The 16,957-nt window shown below is 41.1% G+C and overlaps 1 protein-coding gene across 39 annotated transcripts in view; it reads left to right on the top strand.

Moving 5' to 3' along the window:
- PIWIL1 (piwi like RNA-mediated gene silencing 1) overlaps positions 1-16,957 on the top strand; it is a 93,658-nt gene that overhangs the window by 18,285 nt on the left and 58,416 nt on the right. For 10 of the 39 annotated variants that reach the window (XR_010148196.1, XR_010148194.1, XR_010148195.1 and 7 more), the window contains exons 13-20: positions 894-1,081; positions 1,458-1,530; positions 5,155-5,355; positions 5,473-5,576; positions 6,743-6,813; positions 6,968-7,121; positions 11,112-11,237; positions 15,158-15,305. Coding sequence is in view for 19 of the 39 variants with exons in the window: in XM_016924642.3 (XP_016780131.1) it covers positions 894-1,081; positions 1,458-1,530; positions 5,155-5,355; positions 5,473-5,576; positions 6,743-6,813; positions 6,968-7,121; positions 11,112-11,237; positions 15,158-15,305; positions 15,464-15,580 (1,182 nt within the window). In the remaining 20 variants the exon portion in view is untranslated. Of the gene's footprint in view, positions 1-893; positions 1,082-1,457; positions 1,531-5,154; positions 5,356-5,472; positions 5,577-6,742; positions 6,814-6,967; positions 7,122-7,825; positions 8,070-11,111; positions 11,238-15,157; positions 15,306-15,463; positions 16,311-16,957 lie in introns of those variants that run through there. The other 29 variants (XR_010148202.1, XR_010148197.1, XR_010148199.1 and 26 more) reach the window with 6 other exon arrangements.

Genomic DNA, 16,957 nt, shown 5'->3' on the forward strand with positions numbered 1-16,957 from the left:
TTCGATTTTTTTTTTTTTTTCAATAAATTGAGCTAAAGTGTAGAATCCTAACTCTCTGCTTGGGTTCATATTTTGACTGCCACTAAAATGATGGAAAATCCCTGATTTGATTGGCCTGGATCATTTGTTTTTAGAGATAATATATTAATTATTATGATACCTTTTATGTTTCATTTTCAGAAAAGGAAAAGTATTCTAAAAATATTTTTAGTGTAATTAAAGCACTGTAAAGTGCCAACATTTTTAATTTTTTTTTTTTTTTTTTTTTTTTTTTTTAGAAAATGTCCTTCCTGCCTTTGAAATGTCCTGTGAACAGTGATCTCACAATGTAATTTAATATTCTGGTTGCATTGTTTACGCTATCCCCTGCGTGAGGCCAGGCAGGGAGGTGGCCAGGACACGCAGAAGACACCGGGCTGCTCCCTGTGATGAGCAGCACTCGGGTGCTGTGCCTCGCGTTTATTTCACTTTCTGTCTTGCTGTCAGATGTTTTTGCAGCTTGCTTGCGGCATATAACACCTCAGTCAAGTTGTTTTACTCTCAAAGCCTTATTTTTTAATATTTTCATTATGAAGAAAAGAGTAGCTATACTTGTAAGATTTTTTAAAAGATTAAGGAGAATGCAACTAAAGCACTTAGGGAAGTACCTGGTCCAAGTAAGCATTTGTGTGGCAGCTGTCAGTATGAGTGTATTTTAAGTAAAATTGCCATCATCCTTTGGATATATTTTAGAGTCTACCCCTATTGAGGACATTTTCTCTGTCCCTTTAATTCAAGCGTAAAAGTAGTACACTAAGTTTCAAAATATGCCATGGTAGAATTATTGAAGACTTTTTGGCTTGATCACTGAGAACTTACAATGGAATTTACAGTGTGTCTGAACTCTCTTCTAGTTTGATTACAATCCACAATTTGCAGATTGGTCCAGAGAAACAAGAGGTGCACCATTAATTAGTGTTAAGCCACTAGATAACTGGCTGTTGATCTATACGCGAAGAAATTATGAAGCAGCCAATTCATTGATACAAAATCTATTTAAAGTTACACCAGCCATGGGCATCCAAATGAAAAAAGCAATAATGTAAGTTAATCAAGTCATTTCTGCTCTGAAAATTGCTTAGCAGTCATTTGGAGGGGGTGGGAACTATTAAAAATACAAACTACGTTATCTTAGTTGAAAGATTTGATGTGGCTCCCTGTAATGCAGATAAACAGAAACGTATTTTAATAACTAAGAATGGGTGGGAGAAACAACCAAGTAAGACAGTTTCTGAAACCTGCGTGCTTAAAATATTGCTCGTTTGTATTAGAAACAGCCCTTGGCATGAATGGCTAGTCTCGGTGTTTGATTTCATGTTTTATACAGAAACGTTTCGTGTGTTACACAGGAAGGTGTTTATGCACGGTCCATTTGTCGCTACTGTGTCTGAGTGTTGGATTGTGTACTTTCATTCTAGGATTGAAGTGGATGACAGAACTGAAGCCTACTTAAGAGTCTTACAGCAAAAGGTCACAGCAGACACCCAGATAGTAAGTAACTAATTGACATATAGGCAGTTTTCGGTGAAAGAGCTTTTTCAAAGGGGGCATGTGTACATTTTGGAACTTGGAGTTCTTTTTTCAAATGTTAATAGGTTCTCAAACTAGGCACAAAATATGTTTTGTAACCATAAAGTAGCTAAGCTAATGCTAGCTTTAGTTGTGCACCTGGGAGTTTGATTTACACACTGCAAAAGGTGAGGAAGGGGTGGAGAAAAACAAAGCCATCTTCAATTTATTCAGACCCAAAGGCTTTACTTAGTCTAGAAAATTTGGAAAATACAGAAAAGCACAGAAGTAAAAATCAGCTGTTGTTCGGCACACGTAGACGTATGATTGCGTAATTACATGGAAGCTCCCCAGACAGCCTAGTGCCAGGTATGGGAAGAATAGGGTCGCAGAGAGCAGGGAGCCCTGAGTGACACTCAGCAGCTTGTCAGCTTCCGCATGCATCCACGTCACCCCGAGGGGTCGGGATAGGGATGCAACCACTCTCCTAAGCTCTTTCCCCTTTTATCTGCAAACGTGTTGTTGTTGTGTGTGCTTGACCCACCCATCCAGGTGAGTGAGTGATGACTCGGGAGGGGAGGACTGAGTCCCGAAGAGCCCATATGCCTGTTTGCCAGAGTCTCGCTACCTAGCGTGGGTGTGTGGGAGGTGCAGAGGGTTAGGAATTGGAGACGGGGACATTAGATGATGGCAGCCACTTAATGTGACGGGTGGTTTTCATTGGTGATCTGAAATTGTGGGGACATGCAGCAAGTGTGTGTTGTGGTTTCATTTTTGTTGTAATCTGTAGCACAGTTATCAAGAGGGTAAACTCTGAAATCAAACCCCTGGGTTCACATCCCGGCTCAGCCATTTGCCTGATCTTCATCAAGTGCTTCTGGCTTTATTTCCTTTTCTGAACAGATTTAGGTGGTAGTAATAATAGTAGTGAACCCTCACAGCACTTCTGAAGTTTAATGGCAGTGTCATGCCCGGCCCCTCCCTAGTAGCCCAGGACATGTTAATCACTGTTGCTGCTGCCGCCACCAATCAGCTCCTCAAACTCAGTGAGTCTGAGTTAACTCTTCATTTTCCCAATCCCATCAGTGTTTTGAATTATTCAGGGGAAAATTACCCCCCTTTTCTCAAGCTAGTTTTTTAGGCTGTCAGGTATGTCTTGACTTCACTGTTTGTCCAGCTTTCTATAAATTGTTGGTTAGAAACTGTCCGTCACTCTCGCACACTGCTCTCTAGTACAAGGCCATCTGCCTCGTTCCTGTCGCGTCCCCAGCACTGAGAACGGGGCCTTCTATATTCCAGGCACCAGCATGTTGTATGACTATGGCCTGTCCTTGTTCACCATGGTGTGCTTTAGGCGTGGTCAGGCTGCCATCCTGCTCATCCTCTCTCTCATGCACACACCCCTGCACACACTTCTGACACACTTCTCTCAAACTTGCCTTTGTGTTTTCCAGCAAAGTTTTCAACTTGAAAGCTTTCTAAGTTATATTTCTTCTCTAACACTCCTCCCACCCCTGAAATTCTATCAACATTGATATGGTTGTTTTTAGTCCGTATCTAGAGTGTAGCCTTTATAAACATGATATGCAGTGCCATCGTTTTCTTGTAAGTCCACACACCCAGCCTAATGTAGCAAAATAGAGCCAGACTCATTGTCAGGGAACCCCGGAGTTGTCCAAGTCTTAATCACATTTGGTCTAGAATCTCCTTTGCATTCAGTCTTTGTCCAAGAACTTGGAATTGTGGCCTCAAGACTTCCTGGTCCATAGTGGAAGAGAGTAGGGCTTAGACATTTACTTTGCAGAAGTGAAAGCACAGCCGAGCCAAAGACCATGACCCCTGAAGAGCTTTCTTTGCACTCTACACCCCCATGCCCTGTTCCCGTAACCATTCCCTGCCCTGCCCTTGCTGACATGAGCCCCTGGGTGTTGGGGAGGGTGTCTTACAAGTAGTCCTTTTATTCAGGTTCTCTCAACTTGTCCAGTTTGAATATTCCATCTATTTTGTTGGGGCCCTGCCTGATAAAATCTCCAAGGCAATCAGCTCTCCTTATTTTTAGCAGAGTTGGTTGGTTATTGTTAGAAAACTGACATACAAAGTTCATAGTAGCCTGGGACTGTAGTGGGTGACACATAGAAGTTCAGTCAATTCCTATTGCTTTTTATACCTGTAGCATAAAATTGCCAGAGACCTGCTGAGGGAACATGGAACTTGCAAAAGATAGAATGACAATATGAGATTAAGATGTAAGTGGTAAGGAAAATTATGATAGGTTCTACTATTATGTGATTATGATTGTAAAGTAGGAAGGGAAAAATGACATGCATGTGAACAATAATTAGTTCAGCAATTTCACTGATTATTAGGCATTTATATCCTTGGCTATTTTAAAAACAAGTTGAAAGTACATATCTAGTTCACAGGAAACATTCTGAAGACAGCAGCACATTGTGGGGTATCGAGTGCTAGGATGAGTTTCTTCTGCCCCGTTGAGTTTTCATACAGCCACATCGCAATGAGTTGGCAAAGACAGATTTAGTGATAAACAATACATCTGTGCTGCCGTAAGCCTAAGAAATGAATTGGCTTCCTCTAATGTGTTCATTATTTTAGCCCTTCATGTCACACTTTAGATCCCACAGGCAGATAGCTATTATGTTATCTGGGTAATGGAAACACCCAAGGTGGGAAAATTATTTTGCCGGGCACTATAAAAAGGGAAGAGAAGAATCTGGGAATATAAATTGGAGAACATGGCAATGAGTTAAAAGCTGGATTCAGGCCAGGCGCGGTGGCTCACACCTGTAATCCCAGCACTTTGGGAGGCCGAGGCAGGCGGATCACAAGTCAGGAGATTGAGAACATCTTGGCCGACACGATGAAACCCCATCTCTACTAAAAATACAAAAATTAGCCAGGCATGGTGGTGCGAACCTGTAGTCCCAGCTACTCTGGGGGCTGAGGCAGGAGAATCAGTTGAACCTGGGAGGCGGAGGTTGCAGTGAGCCGAGATCGCGCCACTGCACTCCAGCCTGGGCAACAAGAGCAAAACTCCATCTCAAAAACAAAACAAACCAAACTCCAGAAAGTTAAACTTGGATGCCCAGAATTGGGGCAGGGGCACGTTGAGATCAGGCGCTCTGTTTTGTCCCCAGAATTGTCCATGGACCGCCTGTGGAAGTTCATAATTTGATCAGATTCTCAATCCAGAGCTTTAAAGCTTACCAGTTACGATTGTAGGTGAATCATGAGTAAATGAAGACTGTGGGAAATCTTTAATCTGTCTACCTGTCACTTGTCACTAAATTTTTCTGTGCTGGTTACATAGAGCATATTTAAGTTCTCAAGTTTAAACAGTATTCAGTTTTGACTCATAGTTTGCTTAACATGATTTATTTCCTTCACGTGCAATTATCATTTAGTTGAACATGATGAGCAGTATTTGTTAATGTCCTACTGATTAGCTGTGTGGCTGAAATGAATAGTAAAATAAATGATCATGTTCTTGACATTGACACTTCACAGGTGAGTTTAGTTTCCTGTCCTCTCCCTTGCTCTTAATCATCTGTCTCCTAATTCTTTGTAACAAGGGCACTTTGTTTTCAGGTTGTCTGTCTGTTGTCAAGTAATCGGAAGGACAAATATGATGCTATTAAAAAATACCTGTGTACAGATTGCCCTACCCCAAGTCAGTGTGTGGTGGCCCGAACCTTAGGCAAACAGCAAACTGTCATGGCCATTGCTACAAAGATTGCCCTACAGATGAACTGCAAGATGGGAGGAGAGCTCTGGAGGGTGGACATCCCCGTGAGTTTGATTTAATTGGTAGATGCCGTTTTAAAATTGGTATTTAAGAACGTGGATTTACTTTTTAAATGTTGCTGGTACTCCATTGTATCTAAAATTACCATATTTGTATGGAAGCTGAAGCTCGTGATGATCGTTGGCATCGATTGTTACCATGACACGACAGCTGGGCGGAGGTCAATCGCAGGATTTGTTGCCAGCATCAATGAAGGGATGACCCGGTGAGTGAGACTGGGCTACTGTGGGTGGCAGTGAGGACATAAAGCAGGCTTCTGGGGGCTCAGGAGTACTGTTCATTCTTCGTTGTTATCCTTCCAGTTTCTCAATCATATACAGCATCGAACTTAGGAAAGGAAAATAATGACCTACCCTAGCTCTTGAATGACTTTCATCCTGTATTCGTCAAACTGCATTTCAGATTTTTTTTAATCATATGTATTGGCGAGTACATCTTGTTAAATGTGACTCTCTCTAAAAATGTATTTGTTTAATAATATTTACTGGCCACTGAAATGTAGTTTCACATTTTGATGGAGAAAAACCACTTCAGTTTACCCAGTCACTTGTATTTCAACATAATAGCATTATTTTTCAGTGCTTTTCTTGGAACTAAGGGAATTGCCAAGAATAGTAATATATGAAAACTGAAGGCATGTTAGTTGTTGACATTAGTAATGGATATGTTTCAAGGTCTTATCATTTTCAACTTGTAGTTTCAGGGGTGCATGTGCAGGTTTGTTACATAGGTAAACTCGTGTCATGGGGTTTGTGGTTCAGATTATTTCATCACTCAGGTACTAAGCCTAGTACCCAGTAGTTATTTTTTCTGCTCTTCTCCCTCCTCCCACCTTCCACCCTCAAGTAGGCCCTGGTGTCTGTTGTTGTCCTCTTTGCGTCCATGAGTTCTCATCATTTAGCTGCCGCTTATAAGTGAAAACAGGTAGTATTTGGTTTTCTGTTCCTGCATTAGTTTGCTAGAGGTAACGGATGGAGCTGAAGGTCTTTTATCTTTTAGAAGAGTGAAACTTACAATGAATAGTTTCTCAAGAGCACAGCCATGAGTGTGCTTCTGTGCGTATTTAGGTGTAATAAACCTGGACAGCGCCTCTGGGTATTATAGCTCAATTCTGTTTTCTCCCCAGCAGCTGGAATCATGGTACTGATTTGTAATGAAAACAGACACAGTTTGTGATGCTGATACGGGATCTCTTGTATCCTGCTCCTTCTGTGTAAGGTTTTATAAAGTATTTGGAGATGTTAACAGATGTCTTTAAGGCAGTTACAAAGATGACAGATTGCTAAGAGTGAAATAAATATAGAATAATTCAGAAAGGAAAAATTGATAGACAATTGCATTCTTATTCTAGCTGTGTTTTTCTCTGAATAGCTGGTTCTCACGCTGCATATTTCAGGATAGAGGACAGGAGCTGGTAGATGGGCTCAAAGTCTGCCTGCAAGGTTAGTCGCCTGTGGGGTTGCCGTTCTGCTCTCTAAACTGGGGTCTTCCAGAAATTACCCTGAACTGTGTTATTGATGGGCCCAGACTTTGGGAAGAACAGACGAGTTGTGCCGTAGGCATGAATTGACGTAAAACTTCTCTGGCCTGTTTCAGCGGCTCTGAGGGCTTGGAATAGCTGCAATGAGTACATGCCCAGCCGGATCATCGTGTACCGCGATGGCGTAGGAGACGGCCAGCTCAAAACACTGGTGAACTACGAAGTGCCACAGTTTTTGGATTGTCTAAAATCCATTGGTAGAGGTTACAAGTAAGCATGCAAATTGTAAAGCATTTTCTTTTTATAAAACTGCACCTTTGTATCTTTGAAATTAGCCTCACAAGATGAAAGGATGAGGGAGAATCTAACTTGATAGGGACAGTAGGGCCTTTGAGGTGATGGGAAGGGCAGAGGGAAGTTTCTATTGGAAATTTTTCACAAGAAGGCTGTGTCGAGGGGTAGTATAGAGGGTCATTCCTTCACAGAATGGGACAGTAAGACACCATTACCAATCATCGATCAGCTTTCTTTCTTACCTAAGGCCTTGGAGTGCAAGTATCTGATAATTCTGTACATCCAAAGGCATCCACAGGATTCATTATTGAAATAAGTGTTCCTGACAGTCTTAGCTTACTGAATACTTGTTTCATTTCCTTGTGGACTTGACTAGTGTTTGATCAGTAAGGTGATTGGCGAGCATCTAGTCTCATGGGGCAGGGGTAGTTCTACTTTCTCCCTTTTTTTTTTTTTTTTTTTGAGATGGAGTCTCGCTCTGTTGCCTAGGCTGGAGTGCAGTGGCACAATCTCAGCTCACTGCAACCTCCGCCTCCCAGGTTCAAGTGATTCTCCTGTCCCAGCCTCCTGAGTAGCTGGAATTACAGGCATGCACCACCACACCCGGCTAATTTATGTATTTTTAGTAGAGACGGGGTTTCACCACGTTTGCCAAGCTGGTCTCAAACTCCCATCCTCAGGTGATCCACCCATCTTGGCCTCCTAAAGTGCTGGGATGACGGGCGTGAGCCACAACTCCCAGCCTCTACTTTGTCCTTTTAAGCGATGTGGACAGCCGAGGATGGTATCCAGATGCTGCGCTTGTTTTCCTTTGAAACCCATATTGGTTTTTGTCTTCCTCTGCTCTCCTACAGACATTTCCGTCAGTGCCGTTATGAGTCAATAAAATGTGTACCATTGCAAGAGAGCCATTCTAATCAGTTACGTTAACTAGTCCTCTTTCTCTTTATCAGATCTGTGAGTGATTTGAAATCAGGGACTGTTGTATTAAGGGCTAAGTGCATAATACATTACAGATTTAAAGATTGAACTTTTCAGGATATTTGGAAGATCTTGGATCCTGTTTCGTGTGCTTGCACATACATATTACACACCCATTATTCTTGTATTTTAGCATTTTGTATCATTATAGAAAGGAGAGATTCTGAAAGCCACTGGCCACATCTGGGGCTTGATTTTATCTGGTGCATAGGAAAAGGACAAGCATCAAGAGGTCATTCCTTATTTCTACTAACGGGCTTCTGAGTCATCTTTGGCCAATGCTAAAAGGCCCCACACAATAAGTGTTTATCCCAGACGTTTCTTAAAATGAGATGTGATGCCGTGAAGGTCTCAGAGAAAGTCAGGAGTGTTTTTATCTTTTTTGAAATAGCTGTGTTTCAGATTAAAAGGCCACGCATTTTTTAATATTTTGGAAATGAAAGTTAATGTTCTTTCCTATTCCCTTAAGACTCTTAATGCTTGTATTTTGTCAAATAATGATACTTTGTTTTCAGGCTTTAGAAGCCTTATTGTATGCTGTTCTCTGACTTGGCCTTTCTGTCTGTGTGGGGAGGTGTGGTGTGGTGTGTGCAGCAGGCGGTAAAGGAGGCTCTGACTTGGACTGCTTCTTTCCTACTCTTTTTTTCCTGCGATTTACTACTTGAGCACACAGTGTTTTCTAGTCTTTATTGTCATTTCCTCATACCTGAAGTGAAGGAAATTGTCAAGAAATGATGAATAGAGGTCATAGTGCAAGTTCGTCACATTCCCTTGAGCTGAATTGTAGGGCTACTAGGAGTACACACTCCTGGCCTTGCTGGGTCATCTCTGTTTCTTAGGGTCCTTTGGGTTTGATTCCCAGAAGGACTGGCAGAAATGGCTCTTGAAAAGGAGGTTGCCACCCTAGTGAATGAGTACCTGTGCACAGTCATCCTGAGTGTGCAGAGTGGAGCCTGGTGCAGCCGGTGGGTGCGCCTACCCAGCTCCATCAGCGAGTGGGAACACAGCGTTGCAGGGAAGGAGAACCTAAGTCGACTGCTTGGGCTGACACTTAGTGCACTGTTGCGTGAAGTAGACTGCACACTGTGAACTGTGGCAGTAGGGATCAGTGGTAAAAAGCAATATGTCTTAAAATCAGAGTTTGGTTAATCCCAGCTTTAGCTTCGTTTGTAGAAGAAGGGAACAGTTAACTGAGGCATTGCAAGGCGTAAATGAAAATATACTTAATGGACTTCACACAGTATCCAGTAAGTATTCAATATATGGTAGATAGTTCTGGGAAAAACCTTCAAGTTGTACGTAAAGGTAAAATATCTGAAAATTATTCTTCACTTTTAGAAAATGCAAAGTTTGGACTTCAATGTTTGTCTAATAGTTATCATTAGAACCACAATGTTTGCTTTCAAATTGAAATGTTGCTTTTAAGCTTTTATAGCAACGTATCACAGGGCAGCTGATTTAGAGTGTTTGATGCAAGAACAAATCAGAAAGTCATGCCAGCATATTTGTGACCTGTTTTTGTTACTATATTTGCTAAATTGTTTCTCGTGATGTTATAGGATTAACTTTATCCACCTTATGTCCTTCCGTTCCCAAGACTGATACTTGTTTTAGATGCTGTCATGAAGTCCTAGATAGTCATCACTTTCTAACAAGGCCCTATGCTGAACTTAATCTCTGTAAGTGGCAGAGGCATTTGAAACAGAGGGCTGCACACGTTTTCAACACGTTCGTTGTGGCTTTGTTATATTCAGAGCTATTAGCACGGGCAGTCGCTGGGCAGCGGTAGTCTACGTAGGCAGATAGGGACATTTCTGAAGATGTCCTCTGCTTACTCAAGTACTCTCACTGAGTTTCTTGCCCTATTCAATTTTCAGTGAAAAACATCAGCAACATTGCCGAGTCAGACATTACTAGGTCCATACTGTATAAAACCCTCTGCTTCCCAGTGTTGGAAATCAAGTGTATCTGTCCTCTTAAGGAACTAATGTTGTAGTTGGAGATGGAGGTGCTAATAATCATGTTTATCTAGTGCTTACTACCTGGCAGTGCTGTTCTAATTGCTACCTGTTCTAATTCATGGATTAACTACGTGGATTGTGTGTGTACAAGTGTGGCTGCTTCAGAAGGATTTGAAGTGAGCCTGGAGGAGGGGGTGGAAAAGGATGTGAAAGGTACTCAAGCAGACCACGCAGTGCAAGTGCAGGGCTGCTCTCCGCAGGGTCAGAGGGAGGGCAGAAGGGCCAGGGATCTGCCGGGACGGACAGCTGATAGTGCACGGCTGTGTCCAGGCCAAGAAGCCTGATGAACCTGGACACAGGAGAGCCGCCTGAAGAATCCAGGTGGGGATGGGTGGCTAAAAAGGGCAGCCTCTAGTATGGGCGCATCTGACGTGTGGTAGGCCAAGGAGTGTGGGGCTGTCCTAGGGTCTGCACAAAACGTCATTTGAGACTCCAGTGAAACACTAGTATGAAAATGAAGTTACTCCTCCTGAAAAAGGTATATGAATATGTAGTATGTATGTATGAGTGTGTGTCTGTGTGTATCCCCTGATATATTGTGAAACAGTAATTTTGAAAAGCACTACTTAAATCCACTTACCTGTCAAAGATTTTAGAGTTAATATTATATTTTCTACACAGTAGAAAATGCCCACTGAAGACGGTTATAAATTGTGAATTTTGAAGACATGCTGGATTTAACATTTTGGTGTGATTGGTATGTAATGTGTTTGGTCTATGGATAAACCATCTACATGACCGTGTGTCACAAGACATATGTGCCATTTGGTTTCCCTCTCACCGTTTATCCGTGGTCTTTACTCCTGTCAAGAGTAAGATCCTGATCCTTCTCCACAACCTGGACAGATGATACGCCCCAGGAGGGATGTGTTCCTTTTTAAATGGAGCATCTGAACACCTGAATGAATGAGTGCCCTGAAAATATGACTGGCTAAATGCAGTTACATTCATCATCATTTTTAAGCCCTAGACTAACGGTAATTGTGGTGAAGAAAAGAGTGAACACCAGATTTTTTGCTCAGTCTGGAGGAAGACTTCAGAATCCACTTCCTGGAACAGTTATTGATGTAGAGGTTACCAGACCAGAATGGTAAGTTCCATGTGATGAGCTGAAGGCTGTTTTCTCCTTGGTGGTGGTTTCTTTAGCATGGCCCCTATGCTTTACCAATTTTAATACATTTTACTTTTGTTCTTATATTTTTTATAAACATTAATTTTTTCAACTAATTTGGTCAAACGTAATTAATAAAGCCCATGGTTTCCTGGTGTCTGAACAGAGGTTTCCAAGTACAGTTTTTCATTGGGGGAAAGAGGATTATTTTCTGTGGTATTAACTACACATAGGGAGATTAAGCATTGCTTCTGTAGATTGCTTTTATATTTTTTACGTACATAACCTATCCACAGATTGTTTTCTAGTAAAAAGTGTTTAGATTTGTAATACACTTAGTTGTCTAAAGGTCAAGAAGTTTTATCTGAGACAGAGGTGCTTATGAGAAAAGTGGCTTCTGAGCCGAGCTGCACTCACCGACCGCAAGAAAAGCAGAATGCCAGCCGGAGCTTACAGCGGGCACCGGCAGGCACAGGGAAATGGCCTTAGTAGCACGGGAGGATTCCGTGAGAAAGTCAGGAAACTTGGCTCCTTTTTTGGGACAGAGTCACTGTGTTCCCCAGGCTGGAGTGCAGTAGCACAATCTCGGCTCACTGTAACCTCTGCCTCCTGCGTTCAAGGAATTCTCATGCCGTAGCCTCCTGAATAGCCGGAATTACAGGCATGCACCACCATGCCGAGCTAATTTTTGTGTTTTTAGTAGAGACAAGGTTTCACCACGATGGCCAGGCTGGTCTCAAACTCCTGGCCTCAAGTGATCCGCTCGCGTCAGCCTCCTAAAGTGCTGGGATTACAGGCATGAGCCACCACGCCCGGCCGAAACTTGTTCCATTTTTAGTGAGTTCCTCGAAAACCCTTTTGTGTGAGGTGTTGTTAATGCAGTGAGCATGTTCGTGATGGCGACCCATCAGTCATTCTAAGCTGACACTCTACTCAGGACAGCGAATGGTTGGGAGCACTTCTGTTTTTCTAGGTAGGTGCTTTGGAACCTTTGTGGAGAAGGCGACTTTAAGAGGATAAGGTCTCGGCCTGTGTGCAGAGTTGGCGTGTGGAGCACTCCGGTGTGCATCTTGGGTAAATGAGGCAATACTACAGTGACTTTAGGTGGAAAGTGATAATAGCACACAGAGTTTAGTCTTATCTAGTCTGCTCTGTTATCTGACAGTGGAGAGAAACTTTTATTTTGAAATACATTATCTTGGATTTCTGTCTTTTTCTCAGACAGATGTTATGGCATTGGCTTAGGTTAGGTTATGGCAGTGGCTTAGGTTACAAGGTTCTAATAGGTTAGAAGGATTCTAACCTATTGGGGAAATATTGGCTAGAAAGACAAAAGAAGGCTAAGATGTCAACATAGCAAATTCATTTCTGCAGGATTCTCTTTCACCGTATTCAAAACGACCCCCGATGCTTTCCAACATTGCTACTACTCCTAACGCCAAAGCCCAGATGTGACATTGGCCTGAAGACAGTAACTTAAACAAATTGGGTAAAATCCCAGTTGCATTACGAAGTATAAAAAACGTCATGAGTTTTCACTAGATATTATTAAAATGTAGCAACTGCTGATGCTATTCGGACACCTGGAGAAGCCCACTCTTTTTATTTTTTTAGTTTCATTTTAAGTTCCGAGACACACGTGCGGGACGTACAGGTTTGTTACATCGTGCCATGGTGGTTTACTGCACTTATCAACCCATCACCTAGGTATTAAGCCCCACATGCGTTAGCTCATGCATTAGCTATTTATCCTGATGCTCTTCCTCCCCCTCACCCCCCAGCAGGCCCCAGTGTGTGTGTCATTCCCCTCCATGTTCATGTGTTCTCATTGTTCAACTTCTGCTTATAAGTGAGAACATGCGGTGTTAAGTTTTCTGTTCCTGCGTTAGTTTGCTGAGGATAACGGCTTCCAGCTTCATCCATGTCCCTGCAAAGAGCATGATCTTGTTCCTTTATATGGCTGCATAGTATTCCATGGTGTATATATACCACATTTTCTTTATCTGGTCTCTCATCAATGGGCATTTGAGTTGATTCCACGTCTTTGCTATTGTGAATAGTGCTGCATGAACATACATGTGCATGTATCTTTATAGCAGAATTATTTATATTTATTTGGGTATATACCCAGTAATGGGATTGCTGGGTCAAATGGTATTTCGGGTTCTAGATCTTTGAGGAATCACCACACCGTCTTCCACAATGGTTGAACTAATTTACATTCCCACCAACAGTGTAAAAGTGTTCCTATTTCTCCTCAGCCTTGCCATCTGTTGTTTCTTGACTTTTTAATAATAGCTATTCTGACTGGTGTGAGATGGTATTTCATTGTGGTTTTGATTTGCATTTCTCTAATGATCAGTGATGTTGAGCTTTTTCATGTATGTTTCTTGGACACATAAATTTCTTCTTTTGAGAAGTGTCTGTTCTTGCCCTTTGCCCACTTTTTAATGTTTTTTTTTTTTCTTGTAAATTTGCTTAAGTTCCTTGTAGATTCTGGATATTAGACTTTTGTAAGATGGGTAGATTGCAAAAATTTTCTCCCATTCTGCAGGTTGTCTGTTCACTCTGATGATAGTTTCTCTTGCTGTGCAGAAATTCTTTAGTTTAATTAGATCCCATTTGTCAATTTTTGCTTTTGTTGCAACTGAGAAGCCCGCTCTTAATGAGCACCAAAGTCATCTGTAATCACCAGCACTGCAAATGGTTTGTGCCTAAGCTGGGAAGCCAGGCTTGGATTCCAGCCCTGGCATGATTTCGCTGTTCTTTCTGAACAAGTCATTTAACATTTCTTAACTCCTCATTCTTTGAAAAGGTAGCTGTACCATCTGTTGTAGATCAGTTCTGCTTTCCTAATTTTACTAGTTTTGATGGGCATAATAAATCGCAGGGTTAATTTCCTTAAATCTTTATTAGGTCAAATTACAATATCTCTGGATTGATATTTTATTGGTACCAAGAAAATGAAAAAAAAAAAAAAACTAATGCGTATTCCTTCATATTTGTACTACAGGCGGCTCTCTTTATCTGTAGGTCCTGCAACCATAGATTCAACCAACCTCGGATCAAAAATACTTGGAAAAAAGTCTGTACTAAGCATGTGCAGACTTTTTCTTGTCATTATTCCTTAAACAATACAGTAAAACAACTATTTACATAGCATTTGCATTGTATTAGGTATTATAATCTAAAGATGATACTTTCAAGTATATGGGCGGTTATAGAAAGACAACATCATTTTATATTAGGGACCTGGGCATCCGAGGATTTTGGTATCGTCAGGAGGTCCTGGAACCCATTCCCAATGGATGTGGCTATACCTGGTTTTTGTTCTTCCATTTGGTCCCATACTAGTTTATACTCTTTCATGTTCCCTTCCACTTAAAGATTTGCATTAAATTCCTGGGGATTAAAGTGAATTCTATTTTTGTTAAATAACAATGGGAACAGCAAGAGGGGAAAAGGTTCTGTGGTAAAAGCATGTTTGGGGAGTAACAGTCCCTGAAGCTCGACCCACTCGCTGCCCCCACAGGTGGTGCTTCCAGAGTCTGAAGGCTCAGTCACATGGTTCGGGGGTCGGGGTGGAAAACAGGAACTAGCCAAGTATGCCATAGTTTTTAGCGCCGTAACAAATGCTTGGTCCTGCTGGGAGGCATCATGACAGATATTTAAAATCAAAATCATAATCTTTATGATAAACATCTTTCACACATAAGCAGTCCCAAATGGTTCATGAATAACAGGCTCCTGGACTTCAAGGAAGCACGTTACAGCGTGAGAAGAGATGAGGTTACTGTAGTCACTTACAGTGAAGAGTGGTACAGAGCTTTTCACTGTAAGAAACTGGAATCACCCTAATTTTAGTTTTCAGCACATCCGTGTGTTTTCTGTAATTCCAGGTATGACTTTTTTATCGTGAGCCAGGCTGTGAGAAGTGGTAGTGTTTCTCCCACACATTACAATGTCATCTATGACAACAGCGGCCTGAAGCCAGACCACATACAGCGCTTGACCTACAAGCTGTGCCACATCTATTACAACTGGCCAGTAAGTGCTTCTACTTGTTGATGTTTAGCAAATAAAGGACATTCACTTTTCAAAATGAAATAGCTGTGGTTTAAAAGGCTTTTAGGGTTAATACTGAGATTTGCAATTGAAAGAGGCTAAGTCTAGAGTAATAGAACCTTTTTTTCCTTCCACTAAAGGGTGTCATTCGTGTTCCTGCTCCTTGCCAGTACGCCCACAAGCTGGCTTTTCTTGTTGGCCAGAGTATTCACAGAGAGCCAAATCTGTCACTGTCAAACCGCCTTTACTACCTCTAACCTGCAGAAGAAGATGCAGCCGCTTTTCTTTTTGAAATGACTTTGGGATTTTTTTAAGCTTTTATTTACTTTTTTTTTAACTGTTATCTTTCTGGATGAAACTTGGGAAGGGGATTAGGAGATCTGGCATTTTATTTCTAGCATTGCTATTCACCGGCTTCCTTATTTTATACGTAAAAATTAAGATTTTATATTTTATCTTCTTGTTTCTCATAGCTATTTTGTGAGCATTTTTTTGTTTATTTTGAAGAAATGTGAATAAGATACTTGGTAGTATAAAACAGACTCTCTGAGAGTATTTGAAATGTGTTTGGAGATTTACTTAAACGTACTTTCAGGAGTGAGCAAGTCCTACTTATAAACCTATATTAACTTTATTTTTGAGATACCTGTTTTGAATTTAAAGGAGATAAGAGGCGTAAAGTAGGATGCTCACTACAACCATAGGTGGGGTTTCAGCTCATATCTTAAAGATAAAAGGTACTATTATATAACCTATACACAAGATACAGGAGAAAATATGCTTGATTTTTATTTGGCAGGGGGGCTAGGTTGTATGGGAGTAAAAAAAACATTGAAAAATTTTAAATTGTCCAAAGAAACATTTTAAGACTCTTTAACAAAAAAGGCCATGAGTAAATCTCTATATTAACGTTACTATTTATTTTGTTTTGGAACTGGGACATGATTCTATTTGTTATAAAATAAAATTGATGTGATTGTCACCTTATTTGAATAACTGTAATTCTTGTTTTACTGAAAGTATGTGCGTTTTCTTTTCATTTAATTTTTAAAAGTGCATACAATTCCATTCTGAAAAGCTAAATTAGCCTGACCAACATGGTGAAACCCCATCTCTACTAAAAATACAAAATTAGCCAGGTGTGGTGCCAGGAGGCTGAGGCAGGACAATCACTTGAACCTGAGAGGTGGAGGTTGCAGTGAGCCGAGATCACGCCACTGCACTCCAGCCTGGGCAACAGAGTGAGACTCCGTCTCAAAAAAAAAAAAAAAAAAAAAAAAAAAAAAGCTCAATTAGTGTCTCTTATGAACTCTAATGTCAGAGTAAAATTTTTTAAGGAAATGCTGCCACCTCCGATATTTGTAGTATAAGAACGGGTATCCACAGCTTATAAGGAAGCACAGACTAAGAAGTCTGTGGTGTTGTGAAGTTGGTAATTGTAGTTTTTTATATCTACATATTTATAGGAATTCTCAGGAACGTTTGCAAAGAGAAGGCTTAAAATTAATGAATTATTGTAAATCCCGGGAACACCTTTAAACATTGCTTACAAATGTGATGAGTGTAAGCTTTAATGACAATACACAAGTCCCTGGAATTGTAATTTAAACTAGCGCAGATCACTCAAGTCATTT

This window comes from Pan troglodytes, chromosome 10 (assembly GCF_028858775.2).
Source record: "Pan troglodytes isolate AG18354 chromosome 10, NHGRI_mPanTro3-v2.0_pri, whole genome shotgun sequence".
NCBI lineage: Eukaryota > Metazoa > Chordata > Mammalia > Primates > Hominidae > Pan > Pan troglodytes.